At 43.3% G+C, this 19,465-nt stretch overlaps 1 protein-coding gene across 8 annotated transcripts in view; it reads left to right on the top strand.

Moving 5' to 3' along the window:
* The first annotated feature begins 6,733 nt into the window (after positions 1-6,733).
* LOC119187874 (uncharacterized) overlaps positions 6,734-19,465 on the top strand; it is a 244,152-nt gene continuing 231,420 nt past the window's right edge. For 3 of the 8 annotated variants that reach the window (XM_075878780.1, XM_075878778.1, XM_037435979.2), the window contains exon 1: positions 6,735-7,015. Coding sequence is in view for 4 of the 8 variants with exons in the window: in XM_037435979.2 (XP_037291876.2) it covers positions 6,750-7,015 (266 nt within the window). In the remaining 4 variants the exon portion in view is untranslated. Of the gene's footprint in view, positions 7,016-8,238; positions 8,337-15,192; positions 17,226-19,465 lie in introns of those variants that run through there. The other 5 variants (XM_075878776.1, XM_037435978.2, XM_037435981.2 and 2 more) reach the window with 4 other exon arrangements.

The raw sequence follows: 19,465 nt of genomic DNA, 5'->3' as shown, positions 1-19,465 counted from the left end.
CAGGTATTCTCTGGAGGCGTGCGAAACGACGTTAAAGCCCTGGGAGAGCTCATTAGATCAGTTATTAGAGAAGAACTGAGCAGACTCCATATGCCCCAAACTCCAACTGCACTATCTGTTACTGACGTTCTTCGAGACGAACTGAGGCAGGTCGTACGAGAGCCAGAGCGTTAGCTGCAGCCGGTTCGACATATTTGAACATACTCTGAAGTTCTCAGATAACCCACGGTACACAGCAATGTAGCAGTTGTGAAGGCGGTGACTCCTCTCCCACCTGCAGCACGCAGCGCACCTCGTCCACGGGAACCAAGGGCTACGTATCTGCCCCCAGGAAAAGTGACATCTGGCGTGATCACGAGCGCAGGCCCCTGTGTTTTCATTGTGACGAAGCGGGTGATCTGTACAGTTTCTGCCCTTACCGAGAGGCTGGATTAAGAGGCCTCCCGTGGTATGCACCGTTCCCCCGAAACGGCGAACGACCAGCGGATATTGAGGAGTACTTGTCCACGCACCAGAACTTGCCACCTTTACGCCAACATTGGTCACGGTCACCATTGCTTATGCGCCACCAATCATCCAGCCCACGTGCACCTTCAAGGCAGTCTGGTCATCGTTCTCCAAGTCCACTCATAGAAAACTGAAGCAAGCGACCTGTGGAGGTGAGGCCACTGGTACGTCTGTTACGAAGATCCTCCAATATGGTTTGAGGGCGACGACAGTGTATTTCCGGTAAATGGGTGCAGCAGCAAAAGCGTTACTTCAGATTTGCGATTGAGAATGGAAGGATGGGAGCTGAATGCCTTAGTCGACACCGGTGCTGATTATTCAGTGGTAAGTCACAAGATGGTGAAGAAGCTAAACAAAGTTGTGACACAGTGGAGTAAATCGCAGATACGCACGGCAGGCGGTCACATTATTACGCCCCTTGGCAGATGCACTGCAAGACTTGAATTACGGGGCTTTATTTACTTTGCCAATTTTATGGTGCTACAGAATAGTCAAGTAAACTTATTATAAGAATGAATTTTTTGCGAGCTAATGGCACCGTAATTAACCTGTGTAGATCCAGCGTGTCGTTTTCGACTGAACGAGCTATACCTGTGGAGGAATCTGAGGAACGACGCCTAACTGCTCTACACGTTGTTCAAGATGACGTAACTGTGCCGCCACGCTGCAGTATAATGGTGCTCGTAGAAAATGACGCATTGTACAACCATAAAGGCATAGCGGATACAAATGTAGGGCTGTTTTTGAACAAAAGTGTCTGCGTAGCTCGGGGCCTTGTTCACTTGACGAATGCCCGTGCAGATGTCCTACTCACAAATTTCCCCAATGAACTTCAACACATCGCTCGAGGCACGGCTATTGCCTATTTACACGACTTCTGTATGGCGACTGAACTATCTATCCAGCTTAACTACGTCAACAACTCGACCAGAGGCCTGCAACATCGACGCATCCGTGACCATCAACCAGAGTCTTCCGGACAGTCAAAAGAAACAAATTTATGCCTTGGCAAAAGAATTCTCTGATTGCTTTTCAACTGCCTCGAAGGTCCAGCGCACGTCAATTACGAAACACAGAATTATAACGCAAGACGACACAAGGCATGTATGCCAGCATTGATATCGAGTGTCACAAAAAGAACGGGAAATCGCCAAGAAGCAAGTGGAGAAGATGCTTTTGGATGATGTCATCCAGCCTTCGAATAGTTTATGGGCGTCCCCCATAGCGCTCGTTAAGAAGAGAGACAACACACTTAGATTCTGTATCGACTACCGAAAACTGAACAGTGTAACCAAACGAGATGTCTACCTGTTGCCGTGTATCGACGATACACTAAATCGGCTGTGATCCGCAAAGTTTTTCTCCTCTTTGTCTGAAAAGCTGATATTGGCAAATAGAGGTCGACGAGCAGGACCGTGAAAAAACGGCATTCGTAACACCAGACGGCCTCTACGAATTCAATGCGCTTCCATTCGTCCTCTGTTCCACACCAGTGACGTTCCAGCGAATGATGGACACTGTCCTCGCAGGATTGAGATGGCAGTCATGCCTAGTGTATTTGGATGATGTGGTGGTATTCTCTGCAATGTTTGACGAACATCTAGAGCAATTACGCACAGTGTTGGGAGCCATCCGGTCAGCAAACTTGACAATCAAACCTGAAAAATGCCACTTCAGCTTCGAAGAGCTGCGATTCCTTACATGTCATTAGTTCTGACGGTGTTCGTTCGGATCCCGAAAAGACGGCCACTGTTCAGAGGTTCCCTACACCCAGAGACAAAAAGTCAGTGCATCGATTTTTAGATTTATGTGCCTACTTATTTGTGGAAAACTTCTCAAAGATTGTGGAGCCTCTTGCAAAACTAACAAAAGATGATGTGCCCTTCACATGGGAAAGCAAACAACAGAAAGCTTTTGACGAATTAAAAAAAGAGCTACAGGGTTCACCAATACTTGCCCATTTTGATGAGACAGTTGACACTGAAGTTCATACCGATGCTAGCAATGTCAACCTTGGCGCCATCCTAGTCCAGTGGCAAAATGGTCAAAAGAAAGTGTTAGCCTATGCCAGCCGCAAACTCTCAAAAGCTGAGGCAGACTACTCTGCAACTAAAAAGGAGTGCCTCGCAGTCATCTGGGCAATAAACAAGTTTAGACCCTACCTTCAAGGTAGACAGTTCAGAGCTGTCAGTGACCCCCATGCTCTCTGTTGGCTGGCAAATATCAAGGATCTGTCAGGTGGAATAGCAAGATGGAGCCTTAGGCTGCAAGAGTATGACATTACTGTTGTATACAAATCTGGAAGGAAACACAGCGATGCCGACTGCCTGTCACGCTCCCCCGTCAATCCAAGCGTACCTGAAGAGGAAGACTTCCCGTTTCTAGGTGTTGTCGACACATCCGAAATCGCTCAACAACAACGAGATGACCCGGATTTGCTGGCGCTTATACAACACCTGCAGGGTCTCGACGTTCAAGTCCCTCGCATATTCTCCAGAGGGCTCTCCACGTTCTGCTTTTGAGGAAGTGTCCTTTACAGGAGGAACTTCGAACCTAATGGCAAAGCGTTTTTACTAGTCGTGCCCACAGCCATGGGAGAGGAAATTCTGCATGCATGCCACGATGAGCCAACATTTGGACACATGGGTGTGAGTCGAACATTTGCCAGGATTCACCCGAAGTACTATTGGCCTAATTAAGTTGCATCAGTGCAGCACTACGTGAAAACTTGTCGTCAATGTCAACGCCCCAAAACTCCACTTGTAAAACCAGCCGGCCTTATCCAGTCAATAGATCCTCCAGATGCCCCATTCCAACAAATCGGCATGGACTTCCTAGGACCTTTCCCGACATCGTGTGCAGGCAAGAAATGGATAGTCGTAGCCACAGACTATCTGACCGAGTTATGCTGAGACTGACTCTTTGTACAGCGCGACAGCTGCCGAAGTCGCCAAGTTCTTTGTCAACAACATAGTGCTCAGACATGGTGCGACCATCGTCATTATTACGAAATGGGGCACCGCATTTACTGCAGACCTAATGCAATGCCTGATGCGCATGACAAATACCGATCACAGAAGAACAATGGCGTATCACCCTGAGTCAAATGTCTTAATCGAACACCTCAACAGAACTCTAACCAACATGCTATCATTTATGTCGATGTTGAACATAAACAGTGGGATGAAATATTACCCTATATAACATTCTCATATAATACAGACGTTCAAGGAACAACCCACGTTGCCCCTTTCGAACTAGTATTCGGCCCACTGGACGCCATGTTACCACTACGGGATGAAAGCAGCTATCCACCTGACTTAGATGACTTCTTACAAAGAGCCGAAGAACCATGACAAATGGCAAGATACCGAATACACCGCCAACAGTGCGTCGATTCTAGTCGGTACAACAAGCGATGCAGTGATATCATCCCGGTGAGAAAGTGTGGATATGGATCCCAGTGCACCGCCGCGGACTCTCCGAAAAGCTTCTTTGCTGATACTTCGGCCCTTATGAAGTACTTCACTGTTTAAGCGACGTTACTTATGAAGTCAGATCCGCTGGACACGAGAGCTCAAGATGCCACAATCCCACGAAAGTGGTACACGTAGTCCGCATGAAGCCCTATTATGACAGATCCTCGGAAAAGCAGTGAGAGTGCGCATGTATCTTCACTGTCTCGAGCATCGGGACGACGTGTCTGAGGAGGGGGATAATGCCGCGACAGGTTGGCCACGTTCAATATATCTCGCCGCAACCATCGTAGCACGAGCACCAGGCTTGACCCGGCTGGCATGCACACCACGCGCTCTTGCTACGAAGAAGACAGAACTGTGCAACTTGACTACTCGGACTTCGACGACCATATCATTAGACTCGTGGGCTCAAGTTTGCCTTAGTAAAGACGCTTGTTTTTTTAGCCTGTCTGCCTCGGCATCGCTACAATATACATACTAGCTCAAGTACTTGAATATGAAACACCAACATTTGTTCGTATTACAACCTTAAAAGCTTGTTATAATTTACAAGCATACATTACGAGGTTGCTGCTATCATAGGTCGGCAAACTCACTCAAACTCAGATCAAGCCGTTAGTCTTAGTGCATCTGGGTGCGAAATATTTTCGCGAGTCTGAGTCCGGTAGAAGAAAATTTTCGTCAGCGTAAGTCCGAGTGAGTACGGCTCAGGAAAATTCTGGTGAGTCTGAGTCCGAGTGAGTCCAAAGAGCGAAACATATTTCTTGAGTGAGTCTGAGTGAATCCCACTTTCTTTTACCGACCTCAGACCCTCTCTATCTATCTTCAGCATTACTATCAGCCTAACCTGGATTCACGTTTATACTCGTGTCTACTCACAGGTATTCCAAAAATGTGTCGATTATGTACCTTTTCAATATTTATAAATTAGAAGTGTGAATTACATAGGGGGGGGGGGGGGGGTGCCTATATCTTTCCCGACCAACTCTTCCAGGTAATTTCGTGGTGATTATATTTTATGCTGTCATCTCTTCCAAGAAAAATGACTTTACTGGTTTAGAAACACTTGAAATTTGTTCTTAAAGTTATTATATGTCAAACGGCACCAAGAAGGGCACCAATTACGTGAGATATTGGTGTTAAAGAGCATTGAAATCACGGTCAAAGAAGCTATTCCTAGGATGCCAAACTCATCAGTCGACTCACTCGAACTCACCCAGACTCGGATAGAACCGCGAGTCTGAGGGAGTGCAGTTGAAGTAAATTTTCGTGAGTCTGAGTGAGTCCAAAGGTCAAAATATATTTCATGAGCGAGTCTGAGTGAGTTCCACACCTTTTGCTGACCCATGGCTACCACTGATGGAGGTGTGCTCTTTTCAATTAATAATCCTCAGCTTTGAAAATGCCCTTTGAATGTTGTAAATGCCAATAAAAAATCAGAGTTTATTGGATAAATCTTAAAAATTTTACAGGCGAGTGTTCATCGTATTCTTTCAGATTTATACAAAAGCATGGAGCCCTATAGTAACAAGTTATCTAGCAGAGAAGTACACACATAATAAACTATTGCAAGTTAAACACAGTACAACAAGGTATTTGGCAATGTGAGGACAGGGATGATAATAGTGATATTATAGTGCATGTACCGTACATACATAACAAAACAGTGACAGATGCAATAAACCAACGCACTTTCCGCAAGGGTACCGATGCATTCAAATGAGGCACCGATTTTTTGTGCCAAACTGCAGCTCGGGCGAAAAAGGATTGGATGCATATATGTAAAAAAACTCGATCGGCACATTATGTACTTATAATACAGGCCTGACCTGCATTTTTCCCACATTGTGTCGCCTGCTACCGCAATGTATTATTGAATTAGAAAATTTACATCAATTGCCAGAAATCGCGGCTAGCTAGGGTTGTCACATTTCCGCGTGAAGTGTGACAGCTTTTACGAGAAAGTTACAGTCTCCAGCAAAAGAAAGTGTTGCGAACATCACGTAGTCTATGAGCTGAAGTAACACTTCAAAAGGCACAGCAGAGGATTCCGCAAAAAAAAAAAAAAAAAAAGGAAAGAGTTCTTTTGCGGAGTCCTAAAAAAAACTCAACGCAGCTTTTTTTTTTACTTTTTAAGTGTTTGTTGTACCACTTTGTCTTGACAATAGAGTTTGACAAAATAATATGTTATTGTATGATCGTCGATGCATTTAGGAAACTCTGTGACATAAACAAAGGTTTTCATCATAAAGTTTCATACAGAATGTAACTTTATGGTTTTCACCATCACCTCAAAAACCTCTCGGTTCATGGAGAAAGCATTATACATAAATAGTTTATACATTTAACTAGCTTCAGATAATAATTTTTAAAGCGACGTCACTTAAGTGCGGCGCAGGAGCCACTTCTGTGTGGGCACAAAGGAAGCAAAGGTTTTTTTTTCTTCTTTTTTCTTTCCTCCGTGTGTGTGTGTGTGTGTGTGTGTGTGTGTGTGTGTGTGTGTGTGTGTGTGTGTGTGTGTGTGTGTGTGTGTGTGTGTGTGTGTGTGTGTGTGTGTGTGTGTGTGTGTGTGTGGGGCTGACTGCTGCGCCGCGCGGTGCAGAAGGTGTTTTGTGACGCTGCCAAGAAGCAAAGAATAATTGCCAATCAGCGCACAACTTACACAGTTGCCTAAGAATATTTTGTGTTTATAGTTTTTACTTTTGTTAAATTACTAGAAATTGTCGGATATAATTTATGTGTTTTTATAACGTTCGTCTGTTAATGCCGCTTCCGGCGCCTTCCAACCAATACATCCGTTATGGCGGAATTTTAAAACGCCCGACGACGACTGCAGTAGCTCGCTCTGGTTGCTCGCGTGACGCCTCGTGTGGCACAATCAGAGAAAGCTTTGTGCTTAAAGCTCGCGCTCTTTCTCAGGCCAGTAGACGTTTACGTGTGTCGACGCGCAAAAACCGTGAAAGCGCCGAGATGGAGATCGACGACCCCGATGTGGATGACGTCTCTCTGACAGGGTCCAGCTGCCTCGAGTAAGTACATTGCTGTGCTGTCCGTACTATAGGTTTCATAATTGCGTACGAAACTCTATGACCCGCGCATGAATTGCTGGAGATGTCTAGGTAGTGTGCCGTGACTACTTAACTGTGAGCTTTGTAGGATGTTCAATGCACGGTGTTGCTCAAGTTGTATACTTTTTTTTTTCACCGGTTTCGCGCGCATAGTAAACCCTTTTTTCATTTCCCCAACGTGCGTTTACGTCGAGAATGAACATTCTGTCAATGAATTCGCTTGTTTTCTATAAGAAATATCGCGTCTAAAGGCATCGCGGCACACGGGCGATGTGAATTATGCCACCGATTAGCTGCCACGATCAAGAATCGAATGCGCGGAACCATGCCCATCAGCGTAGCGCGTTGTATTTGAAAGAACGATGCGTATAAATTTTTTGCTCTAACGTGCGCGCCATTCGATTTGTATATGTTTCTGATGGACCCACATGTTTCCAAAGTTCGCAATGTCAAGCGGCGCGTGACAAGCACGTAAGTTGTACAACGTTTAGGGGCACTTTTTTTTTTTTGTAGCACTGAAGACGTATTACGATTTAAATACACCACTTTGTAGCAGTTTATGCAGGTACGTAGCCCCGCCGCGGTGGTCTAGTGGCTAAGGTACTCGGCTGCTGACCCGCAGGGCGCGGGTTCGAATCCCGGCTGCGGCGGCTGCATTTCCGATGGAGGCGGAAATGTTGTAGGCCCGTGTGCTCAGATTTGGGTGCACGTTAAAGAACCCCAGGTGGTCAAAATTTCCGGAGCCCTCCACTACGGCGTCTCTCATAATCATATAGTGGTTTTGGGACGTTAAACCCCACATATCAATCATTATGCAGGTACGTAATCTTGATTCATTGTCCTAGGTGGTGAATGAATAATAGAGCTATTGCTACCTTAGTTCGCTTGTGTAAACTGTGCATATTTAAAGTAAAAAATATTAGTCATGATGATCAGTCAATAAAATTAGTGTTATTTGCATTACTGGTATTTGTTGCGCTACTCGTGCCGACATTATCAAGCAAAGATGGCTTGTTTAATGTTATACCTGCTAAGTGTTTTGTTAATAAACACACTATCATTGTTCGAAATGTTCAGGTTATGGAGTCTTACAATAGCCCCTCAAAAAAAAAAAAAGTATTGGGGCGCTATTGTCTTACTAACGTTATGAAACACTGTGGTTTCGTCGGAAATCGGCGCGAGGTGTTGACTGCGCAGGCGCAGAAGAGGACCGGAAGTGCGTCTATGTGTTGTTATTATTTTAGACTCGATCTCCGCTGCATCATCTCTGCGCCACATACTGGTAAGCAGTCACAGTTTTTCGGTAATGTAACCGTGCGTAGAATTTTTGCTGTCGGCTTTAACGCAAAAGTGGTGGGATGCGCAATATTCGCGTCGAGGGCGGGTAACGGCGAATGAGCGAGCCTTAGTGGTCGTATAGCTGCCTCGGTGGTTACATCTGCACAGTTGCTTGTTCCCACGCAGGTGAAGGAGGGGTTACGTGCTCGTGCGCGCGCGCTTATCCTTTGGTGGGGAGAATCGTGTGCCTTCGGCTTTTCCCTGAAACGATTGCGTTAGTTGCCGGGCCCACAAAGGTCACTTCGGTCTCTGCACAGGCCTCGTTTGCGAAGAGAGCGCGCTTTTCATACACAGCGAGGTATAACAACTGGGGCACTTGTTAGTTTGTACTCATTTGTGCCTGTGATTACGTTTCGTGCGTTACGTTACGTGTTGAGCGGTAAACATTGTTAGTTCGTTCTCGTCCTGTGTGTGTTGTTTTCATGCGTCATTTGTGCGTGAGCAGCGCGCTGCACGTTTCGATCTGCTTGCCATTCTCAGCTTGACATTCCGAGTTGTTGCTGTCGCATTCATTGCTCCGCCCTTGCGGCAAAACTGTGACTTTTATTTGTATAGAGATTTCGACCATTCCTAAACCATGCTGGCCTGCGGGTGGTTGTGGTTTCTTGCGCATCACGTGTATTTCGCGACTCACGAGAGGTGGTTATGTGACTGGTTATCGCAACCACAGGAAAATTATTTGTAATGGTAATTTTGTACTAGTACGCTTTAACATTTTTGATGCCTGTTTGTGTGCACGTTAAAGAACCCCAGGTGGTCGAAATTTACGGAGCCCTCCACTACGGCGTCTCTTATAATCATATGGTGGTTTTGGGACGTTAAACACCACACACCAAATCATCAAATCAATGCCTGTGTGTGTGTATCATGGGGAAGTCGAAGCCTTGTTTTCGCAGTGAACTAGCTGCTTTCGCATTTGATCTTTGCTGATAGACTCCGAAGTTTTTATAGATGTTATCTTTAGAGCTTGGGACTCCTTAGACGTGACAAAAGTGTGCCTGTTAGGGTGGAAAGTTACAATTATGATTTTGGCTTGTAGAGATTTGGAAAATTTTAAGATTGAAATGATAAAATAGCAGAAAATGAAAAAAATTAAATTTATAAAAATAAGAAAGTGCCTAAATATGCATGTTGCACCAACAGTGAAAACTAAAAAACTTTTGGTGTGACTCAAATGTTACTTGGTAGCTATGTAGTGAGGACAACATCCTGTGCATGTAACCTCCACAAGCGTCATAGCTTGAAGCCTGGGTGCGTTATCTTAAAAAACAGTGAAAAAGTTGATGTTTGGCCAGTTTGTCTTGCACGCAGTTGGCCATATTACAAAAAGTTACCGATTATCAATAATTCTGCTTGAATGCAGAGCTACATCTATAAAAAAACAGCTTACAAAATTTTGTATGAAAATATTGGTTACAAGCAGAGCTATCATTGTTTGCGTAACACTAGGATGTGAAAAATGGCACTTTGAAAAAAATGGCTTTAAAGATTTGAACCGAATGTTCCATCTAATAAAGAAACAACCAGTACGCCTGAAAATTCACCAGGCTTATAGCTTGGGACCTCTCTTGAAGTGGTACAAGCTTTTTTTGAACGAGACAAAAGAAGTATTTTTTTCCTAGCTCGTTTTGTGTCAAGAGATGACTCTCATTCCTGTGCACCACAATAGGGCCACGCTTGGCATATTGAACGGCTATTTACGTTTACGCTTCTTTTTCATCCTATACTTTACCATGTTTCATGAAATATAATAACTTTCTCCTTAAAAAGTCATAACTAAATGCAAGAACTCAAAATGACATAGAAAACAACACTGAACGAAAATGCGTGCAACCTGACTAGTGGAGTGCTCCAACCAGGTTAGGAAAATTTCAAAATAAAATGAGAAGGTGATGCTCTGCAAGCTTTAAAACGTACTTAGGTAGCTTAGCGTTACGTAATATGTATATGAAAAACATTTATTATGAAATGGTAGGTGTTGTGGTAACGGAAACATTCGGTTTCGGATGCATCCGTCAAGGGTTGAAAAGATGGAGATGACTTTTGAGTGACCCAAGATAGCTACAAAAGTTTTTTTATGAGTATTCTTGCATGGACAGGGAACTTGAAAATGTGACATCATATCCCCCCCCCCCCCCCCCCCCCAAATTTTTTTTTCAGAAAATGCGTTTTTGAAGGTGATGACCTGCCTTAACACAGGAGGTTTACATCAGTTCATGTGCTTTACTTACTTTTAATTCACATAATATACAAATTTTTCTATGAAAGCTTCACAAATTATGGCAAAGATTAAGATGATTTACTATAACTTGTGTCATTATAGTGCTGCTATAATGTAAGTTTAGTTGAACATAATGACATATGCTAGGCTTGCTAGGTCGTTTGGGTTTAAATGATTCGTGTGGATTTTTGAGTTTTCTTTTTAACATGAAATAGTGAAAGCATTACAGATGCACAATCTGAGGATAACATTATTATTATTGTTTCTCTTGCATGTGTGTGTTGGTTCGATTCCCAGCTGTACTGACACTATCCTAGTGGGAGTAGAGTGTAAAAAAGCCCCTGTGTATGAATATTTAGGTGCATGTTAAAGCACCCAGGCAGCCATAATTTATTCATGACCCTTCACTGTGGCATAGCACACTGTGCATGTTTTGGGTGTTTTATGTATCTCTAAATTCGACGTTACTCCTCGCAGTCTTTCTTTTGTGGCTGATAAAAGTAATCGCAATAATCAAGTAGTGACAGCACTGGTGTGCTAGGTGTTTCAGAAAATGCATTCACTATTTTTCTTGAAGAAAAAAAAAAGGAAAGCTGTAACAATAGACTCATTTATGAAAACTTCTTTTTATCAGAAATAAACATTGCAAAATGGCGAGTCAACACTCCAAAGCCATAATAAAACTGTGAGAGGTGGTGTAGCTCCAAGGATGCCTTTTGCTCATTTTCAAGTACTTCGGCACCTTTAATGTGCTGTCGTTTAATGTACTCTAGCATTCTTGCATTTTGCAACTCTTGAGAATGTGACCTTCTTTCAAGCAGCAAAACATTGTAGCTGCTAAGCTTCTGGTGGGTAAAACTCAAACTGAACAGCCCAAAAAATTTTTATCACACTTAACAAATGCCAATCAGTGAGAACTGTTTATACCTCACTGTTGGGTAAGGCATGAAGTGAGCAAAACTGTAGGGTGATAAATAAGTCTAAAAGTGCAGTTGTCATTTGTAAGATAGAGTGGAATCAATAATTTTTTAAGAACATCGGGATGTGTAAATACTTCTCAGATTTTTATTGTAAGATCTCTCGGAGACCTTTGGATCTGTGAAAAGCGTTACATATTTTTTAATTTCTTAAAATTATTTTTGGCTTTAGTTCTGAAGTTTTAAGAGAGATTTTGAGGCTATATTTGTTCTTGATTTCATTTTTAATTTTTTTAAAGTTAAAACAAAGTAATACTTCCCTAGATACTTGTGGGCTATGGCCAGATGTTTTCCCAATTTTAAGCACAAAATGCTGTATACACTTAGAGACAATATCTTTTGAAGGAAAGTCAAGTCACAATACAAGTGCTGTTGGTGATATCATCACAGTAGAAATCGAGCATATTGATAAAAGATTTGTCATCAGCACGAGTAAATTGGAAAATGAATAAAAAGTATATAAGTAATCTGATGTTACTAATAAATGATAGGATAGTGAACTTGAGCAAACATTGTGTATTGGAGTTCAGGTTTAAGGGGGTAAATGAGTCAATATGGTTACAGCAAACGACTGGTTATATAGGCATCTGTAGCTGTTCAACATTTGCCTGTACATGCAACATTTGTACATATATTTAGCATAATTTCATAACGTGTCACTCAATAGAAAAATTACAACATGGTAACCTTCCCTCTGCCTGCTTCGCAAAACGTCGATTTACAAGGTACGTGGGATCTGCCGACTCTTTTTTTTTCTAAAGAACTGTTCGATATATTACTGCAAAATTTCGCACTTTTAGTAAGAATTCCTTTGGCATTTAGTTTGTGCTATTTTAACCTAGTAGCTTTTTTAAAACTTTTTTTTGTATTTGATAACAGCTTTCAGACATGTATAAATTAAAATAAAGCTTTCCTTGAAAAAAAATAAAAAACAGCATCACCATGAAAGTTTGCAGCTTCTTTCATGTGGTATTGGCATTAATCTCTAGCTAAAAGAATGGATTCTTACATCTATTTCTATAAAAAAAAATATTGTCCTCACTTTTCTCGTGCTTTAAGAAAGAATTTTCAAGTAATTTTTTTTTTTTATAGCGAAAGCTGTTATGAGATTAGAATAAGAGTGCTGTAGTTCTCCGCTGCCACCACTGGTGTCCGTAACCGCTATCGCAAGAAATAAAAAAAATATTCAGGATGGCACAGGGTTCTAGAATAACTAGGTCTGCTTCGTGGCAGCCCAGTATTCTATTGCTGGGCCACGCCCGTGCTCGAAACTCCTGTGCAGAAAAACCTTAGGCAGTTGTTATGATGTGAGGGAACCGCATTAACATGCGCAATATAACATGGTAGAAGATTAAAGTAGTAACCAGGCGTTGCAGAATGCGAATTGTTAAATAAGGCATCGCTCAATATGAATCGCATTATAAGTGGGTCATTAAATGTGATTAGTATGTGGGGTTTAACGTCCCAAGACCATCATATGATTATGAAATACGCCATAGTGGAGGGCTTTAGAAATTTCGATCACCTGGGGGTTCTTTAACGGGCACCCAAATTTGAGCACACATTTGGGCCTCCACCATATTTTCGCCTTCACCGAAAATGAAGCCGCCGCAGCCAGAATTCAATCCCGCGACCTGTGGGTCAGCTGCCGAGTACCTGAACCACTAGGCCACCGTGATGAGGAGAATGTGTCCAACCTGTTACAAAGGGCTCAGCAAGAATTCTTCATCGTCATCGCCCACTAGATCAATTAATGGAGTAGTGGGTATCTTGCATGCATACTTGTATTAGTAGGCCAAAGAGTGTTTTCAACAAGTTATAGAAATGGCACTCTTCTAGCTTCCGCTGTGACTGTGCTGCGCTTTCTGTGCAGGCCTGGCTTTTTTTTTTATATGTATTATAACTCATACTTCTGCAAAGTTCTAGGTTCAGCTTATTTAAAAAGAACTTGGATATATTCTGATTTGTTCCACATTTCATGATGACCCCCAATGTGGCCACGCAGGTTTCCTGAAGACTTATTCTCGCATACGTCTCCGATATTACTGGCGTGGCATGTACCATTTTATATGACAATACGTTCGGGCCTGCTCGACGTGCCAGAGACGAAAAACTCCCCCTTATCACGCCAGCGGTACCTTGTTACCCTTACCATGCCCATCCCGTCCATTCGACCGCGTCGGCATCGATATCTATGGTCCCCTTCTCAACACTGCTGACGGTAAACGCTGGATCATAGTTGCCGTCGACCATCTCACGCGGTATGCCGAAACTTCATCCCTTCCCTCGTCTACAGCAAAAGACGTTGCGACTTTCATACTTCACTACATCGTATTACGTCATGGAGCACCTCGGGAGTTACTGAGCGATCGTGGTCGGGTATTCTTGTCAGACGTCATCACAGCATTGCTGCATGAGTGCCACGTCGTTCACCGCACTACAAGTGCCTATCATCCCCAGACCAATGGAATGACAGAGCGCTTCAACCGCACCCTTGGTGACATGCTGTCTATGTATATCTCGTCAGACCACTCCAATTGGGACCGAGTGCTCCCGTTTATCACGTTCGCCTATAATACCGCCATTCAAAGCACTACTGGGTTCTCTCCTTTTTTCCTCCTTTACGGACGCGAACCTTCTTGCACTATGGACACCATTCTTTCGTACAAACCTGACTCCTCAGAGTCCACGACTTTGTCTCAAGCCGCTACATAGCTGTAGAATGCCGCCAACTGGCAAGATCATTCACAACCCAAGACCAAGGGCGCCAAAAGCACCACCATGACGCATCAAATAACACTACTTCCTACGATCCAGGTTCACTCGTCTGGCTGCATGTCCCTTCTGCTACACCTGGCCTTTCTACCAAGTTGGTCCCCAAGTATCACGGCCCATATCGTGTGCTACAAAAAACATCACCAGTGAACTACCTCATTCAGCCACTGGAACCATCTTCTGACCAACGTCGTCGTGGCCAGGAAATTGTCCACGTCTCGAGACTTAAGCCCTGCTACGACCCTCCTGTGTTTACTTCTCCATAGGTCGCCAGGATGGCTCCTTATTTCGCGGGGAGTAATTGTAATAAATCTGAATAACGGACGCTCCGCTGGCAATGAAGAAGACGATGATGATCGGTGGCTGTAGTAGTAGCTCGCGCACGCCGCTCGCCATTAGCCAGACCTGCCTGATAAAGCACATTTTGCCAAGCTGCGTCTGAACTTTTCTCGACGTACAACATCTCTATTTTAATATATATAAATGCAGAAACAATGATGAAATACTTGTCTACAAGCCCTTGCATTTGTCAGAAGGCGCTTTTTTTTTTTCACTATTCTTAAATGGATCTGAACACTTCTACTTCTCAAGGGGACGCTAAAGAAAAAAAAAACTCTTTCTCTCATATTAGTGAAAGACAATTTTTCCGTATCAAAAATACCACTTTTACTATGAGAAGACTCTCGGTAAGTGAGAGAAAACACTCTAAAAGATAATGTGAATGGCAATGCCACCTTGAGATTCTCGCATAGCAATGTTTGCAATCACAGTTGTATACTGTGCAAGTGCAGCAAGTTATCTGCTTGGTTCTGCTTTGCCGTTTTTTCTTACTGGTTGTGATAGATTGTTTTATGATGTGTTTTGAGTGCCTATTATGCACATCGTCAGACAGCACTGTGCAACTTGTCAAAGTGAGAATAATGTATTTACGGCACCTCATCAATACTGTACGGTGCTACCGACCTCGGTCAACTGTGGCTAAGCAAACATCGCTGCGTCGCCATGTTTTCTCAACAACAGACTTTTCATTGGCTGACTTAAAGTGACATCAGCTGTATAGTTGAGGGGAACGTGAGCTGGGGAATTGAAGATGTGCTTTTAGAGTGATTAAATAACCCGGATGATGAAATGAGTTGATGTATAGCGCTGAATAGACAGGCAGAATTCTGAGTACACATGGTTTGAAATTTTCGCTAACGTTTCACGACCCCTTTAAGTGCATCAACCTCATAGGCTTAAGATGCCAAATTTCAGGAAATTTTGTTCAGCCAATGTCACCAAAATACGAAAGAATAGACCTTGATAATGGTGATGTCACATGCAGTGGTTTCAGTATGTAACTTAATAATCAAACATTGATGTTGATTTTATTTTGTGTTATTAATAAACATGATGACAAAATTAACTAGATTTGATTTCTCAGACAGGAACTTATCATTAATAAACATATGATGGCAAAATTAACTAGATTTGATTTCTGAGACAGGAACTCATCGAAACAGATTCATTGCCTTGCTTTAGTGTCCTTTTAAATCATGGTTTTCATTCTTAGTGTATTATTTCTCAGTAATGAAATAAAAAAGTGTTTTCTTTGGTAGATTTATCCTTATCCTTCAAATGCAGCGCATTCATCAGAATTCTGCTTGCTTGGGTTCGATGGGATTTTAAAAACTTGAAAACATCCCTGTCGTAAGATTACATCAAGTACATAAGGATGGCCTGCCAACAAAGCAGCAAATGTATCAAAGTGGAGTGCAATTTGTGGCATGGCGCCTCACCTACTGTAACACGCAGGCGCTGTGTAGTGTAAATGAGGGACAGCCCAGCGCACCCTCTCAATGCGTAGATCGGATTACACTCCAAGGCCAGGCACATCCGGGTGCTTGTTAAATAAATGCTTTTTATTACGAGCAATCCATGTGGAGAGTTGCTGTTTCTTTGTGCTCCCCAAGCTCATGGCATGATGTCAGAAGTGGGGTACTTCTGCTGTTTCTGCTAGCCGCTGCTCTTGCCCTCAATGGCCTTCAGCAACTGCAGTGACAGACTCAGCTACGGTAGCTACGAGCGCGGTGATAGGCTTCTATCTAAAGTCTCTGTAACCATTCATGTTTCATTTAGCCTTCGAGTGGCCCTCATAGATTCTCAAGTTCGATGACTACCGTTATGCATCGGGACTCGTCCAACAAGAGCAAGAAATGCAGGTGTGAACTCTGCTCTACGTAATGGGTCTCCAAATGAGACAAATATGTAACACGTTCTCGCTCTCCACGGAAGACGCCAAAAACTTCGACCTTGTCCAGGTGAAGTTTGACTCTCACTTCGTCCAAGTTAAAAACGTCATCTATGAGTCAACGTGCTTTAATAGGCGTGAACAAGAGTCCTCCGAGACCGTTGACCATGACATCACTGCCTTATATAACATGGCAGACAGGTGCGACTAGGGTGATTTGCGGTATCGCCTCATCGGCAACTGTTTTATACTGGGAGCGACAAAGAAGCTCTCCAAAGCTCTGCAGCTGGACGCTAACCTCACACTCGCCACGGCGCTTGCTAAAGCACGGTAAAAGGAGTCTGTGGACTACAGCAACAGCTCCTTCAGGCCTCCGAGGGACTGTTCACTTTCAAGATAAAATACACCGGTTTTGACGCCATCTCCCACAATCATAGCGAAAAGAACAAGAACCTACTGGGATCGCGTAACGCCACGAAATCAAGTGATCAATTGTGCGGCTACTGTAGTGGAACACCTTATTCTCGTTCTCTGTGCCCAGCAAGAACTGAGTAGTGCTCAAAGTGCAACACAAAGGAACATTTCACTCCCATATGTTGGAAAGTTCTCAAAAGACATCTCAACGCTCGAGTGAGGAATCTCAGCGCTGTACAGTAGACTCGCGATAATTCAAACTTTGAAAATTCATACTTTCAGTTATTTCAAACAAAATTCAATATTTTGGTTGGCCCCCTATTCTATCAATGTATTTAAAAGCCTCCTAATTCACACTCTGTCATTGAGTTAATGCATGCTTTTTTCACCTCCACACCAGAAAATATCACCAGCTTTCCCACTACTATTTAAAAATTTGTGTGCTTATATAATTCTAACCGTCTAAAAATGAAAAAAATAAGCACTTGAGGCCTTCAAGGGAAAAGGCTTTGCAAGTAAGCAAATGTTTGAAACGAAGCACGCGCATGGTAAACCTTGTTGCTTTTCAACTAGTATAGAGAGCTTTGTGCTGAAGGCACCTATAGCAATGAAGCAGTTAGAAATTCACGATTTCATTAAAAAGTGCAATCAGCAGTAAATGGCCAATCCACTTTTGGACTTTACAGCTCTGCTTTCTGTTCACTGCGTGCAGTTAGACTTAAATACACTTTAAAAAATTTTTAAATGTGATAAAATGAATGCCTAATCAAACTGTGTGGTGTTACTTCACCCAGAGTCATCTATCTGAGAACTTCTGATAATTCAAACTTCTTGAAAATTCAAACAAAATACAGAGGTGCCTTCGAGTTTGAGTGAACGAGAGTTGACTGTATCTTGGTGCCGTAAACCAATCAGACTCCAGACTCAAACCAACCAGACTCAAGCATGCTTGCCAAACTCGACAAGAATGGCTATCCACTGATCGCAAAGAGTGACACCGGTGCCCAGGTAACTATTGTCCTAGCTACCTTTGCTTGGATTCCTGAACATCTTCAGCCGGCATGTGAAACCCTCTCGGGACCGAACGGCAGGGCACTTCAGCTCGTCGTAAAATTTGAGGCTTGAATCACGTAGAGTTCACTTAGGTTGAAACAAGTCGTCTACGATGTGCAGCAGCTGAAACATCCATTCCTTGGATTACTTGCGATCGAAAGCTCGAGACTCGAGTCTCTGTGCCACAGAACACGTAGAAAAACAATATCCCGAACTTTTCACTCGTCTAGGACTGCTGCCGGGTGCATGCACAATTTGCCTCAATCACGTGACTGCACCCTCTTCTGTGACTGTGACAAGGTGCACCCCTGGGTATTTATGGAAAGCAATCGAGCATGAGATTATCAGCATGTAACAGCAAAAAGTGATCCACCCTAAATAAGGCCCTACAGACTAGTGCGCGGGAATCATTCCGGTAGTGAAACCCTCGGGAGGTGTCGAATATGTAAGGACTTCATCTGCCTCAACTCTTCTATTTTTAGGAAAAAGATTTTCGCTTCTGTCAGAACAACAGACGCTCACTTTCTTAGGTGAGGCAACTGTTTTCTGAAGACTAGACGTCAATTCGGGCTTTTACCAAACTCTCTCTCCCGAGCATGCCAAGAGCTCACAACATTCATAACGCCAATTGGAAGCTTTTGTTTCACGAGACTTTCATTCAGCATAACATCAGCACCAGAATATTTTAAAAATGCATGTCTGAAATCATTAGCGGACTAACAGGAGTGGTCAACTTCATAGATGACATTCTCATCTTTAGTTGCGATCAAGCCAAGTACGACAGAAACCTTGATGCGACTCAAGCAGCTTGTTTCCTCAGGAATCACTCTCAACCGCTCTAAATGTGCTTTCAGCGTGAAGGAGGTGACCTTCTGAGGCTGTGTCCGCAGTTATCAAGGTATACATCCCGATCTTAAAAAATAACGAGGCTGTAAAGTGTCTCTTGTCGCCTATAGAGGTCGCCGCAGTCTGCCGGATCTAAGGGATTGTGAACTATCTGGTAAGATTCCTGCCAAATTTGGCCGAAAGAACAGCTGCGCTTCGTGTTCTCCTCAAGAAAACGTCAAGAGTGGACATGGGGCCCCTGCTCAGGAAAAATTCTTCCAAAGCGTTGAGGAGCTCATCTGATAGGGCCAGTGCTTGGCAAAATATGCAAGATATCCTACTACCCTCTCGGCAGACGCATCAGCCTACGGAATGGGCGCAGTACTGCTAAAAGTGCAACCAGATGGGAACAACCGCCCAGTCGCATTCACCTTAAGATCCCCAACGCCAGCGGAAACTCGGTATGCTCGGATAGAAAAAGAAGCAGTAGCTCTAACCAGGGGAGCCGAACGTTTCGAAGAATACCTGCATAGTCTCGCGGCAACCTTTCAGACAGATCATCAATCTTTGATCATTCT

This window comes from Rhipicephalus microplus, chromosome X (genome assembly GCF_043290135.1).
Source record: "Rhipicephalus microplus isolate Deutch F79 chromosome X, USDA_Rmic, whole genome shotgun sequence".
NCBI classification, from domain to species: Eukaryota; Metazoa; Arthropoda; class Arachnida; order Ixodida; family Ixodidae; genus Rhipicephalus; species Rhipicephalus microplus.
The sequence above is the reverse complement of the archived record's forward strand: the minus strand, read 5'-3'. Positions and strand labels throughout refer to the sequence as shown.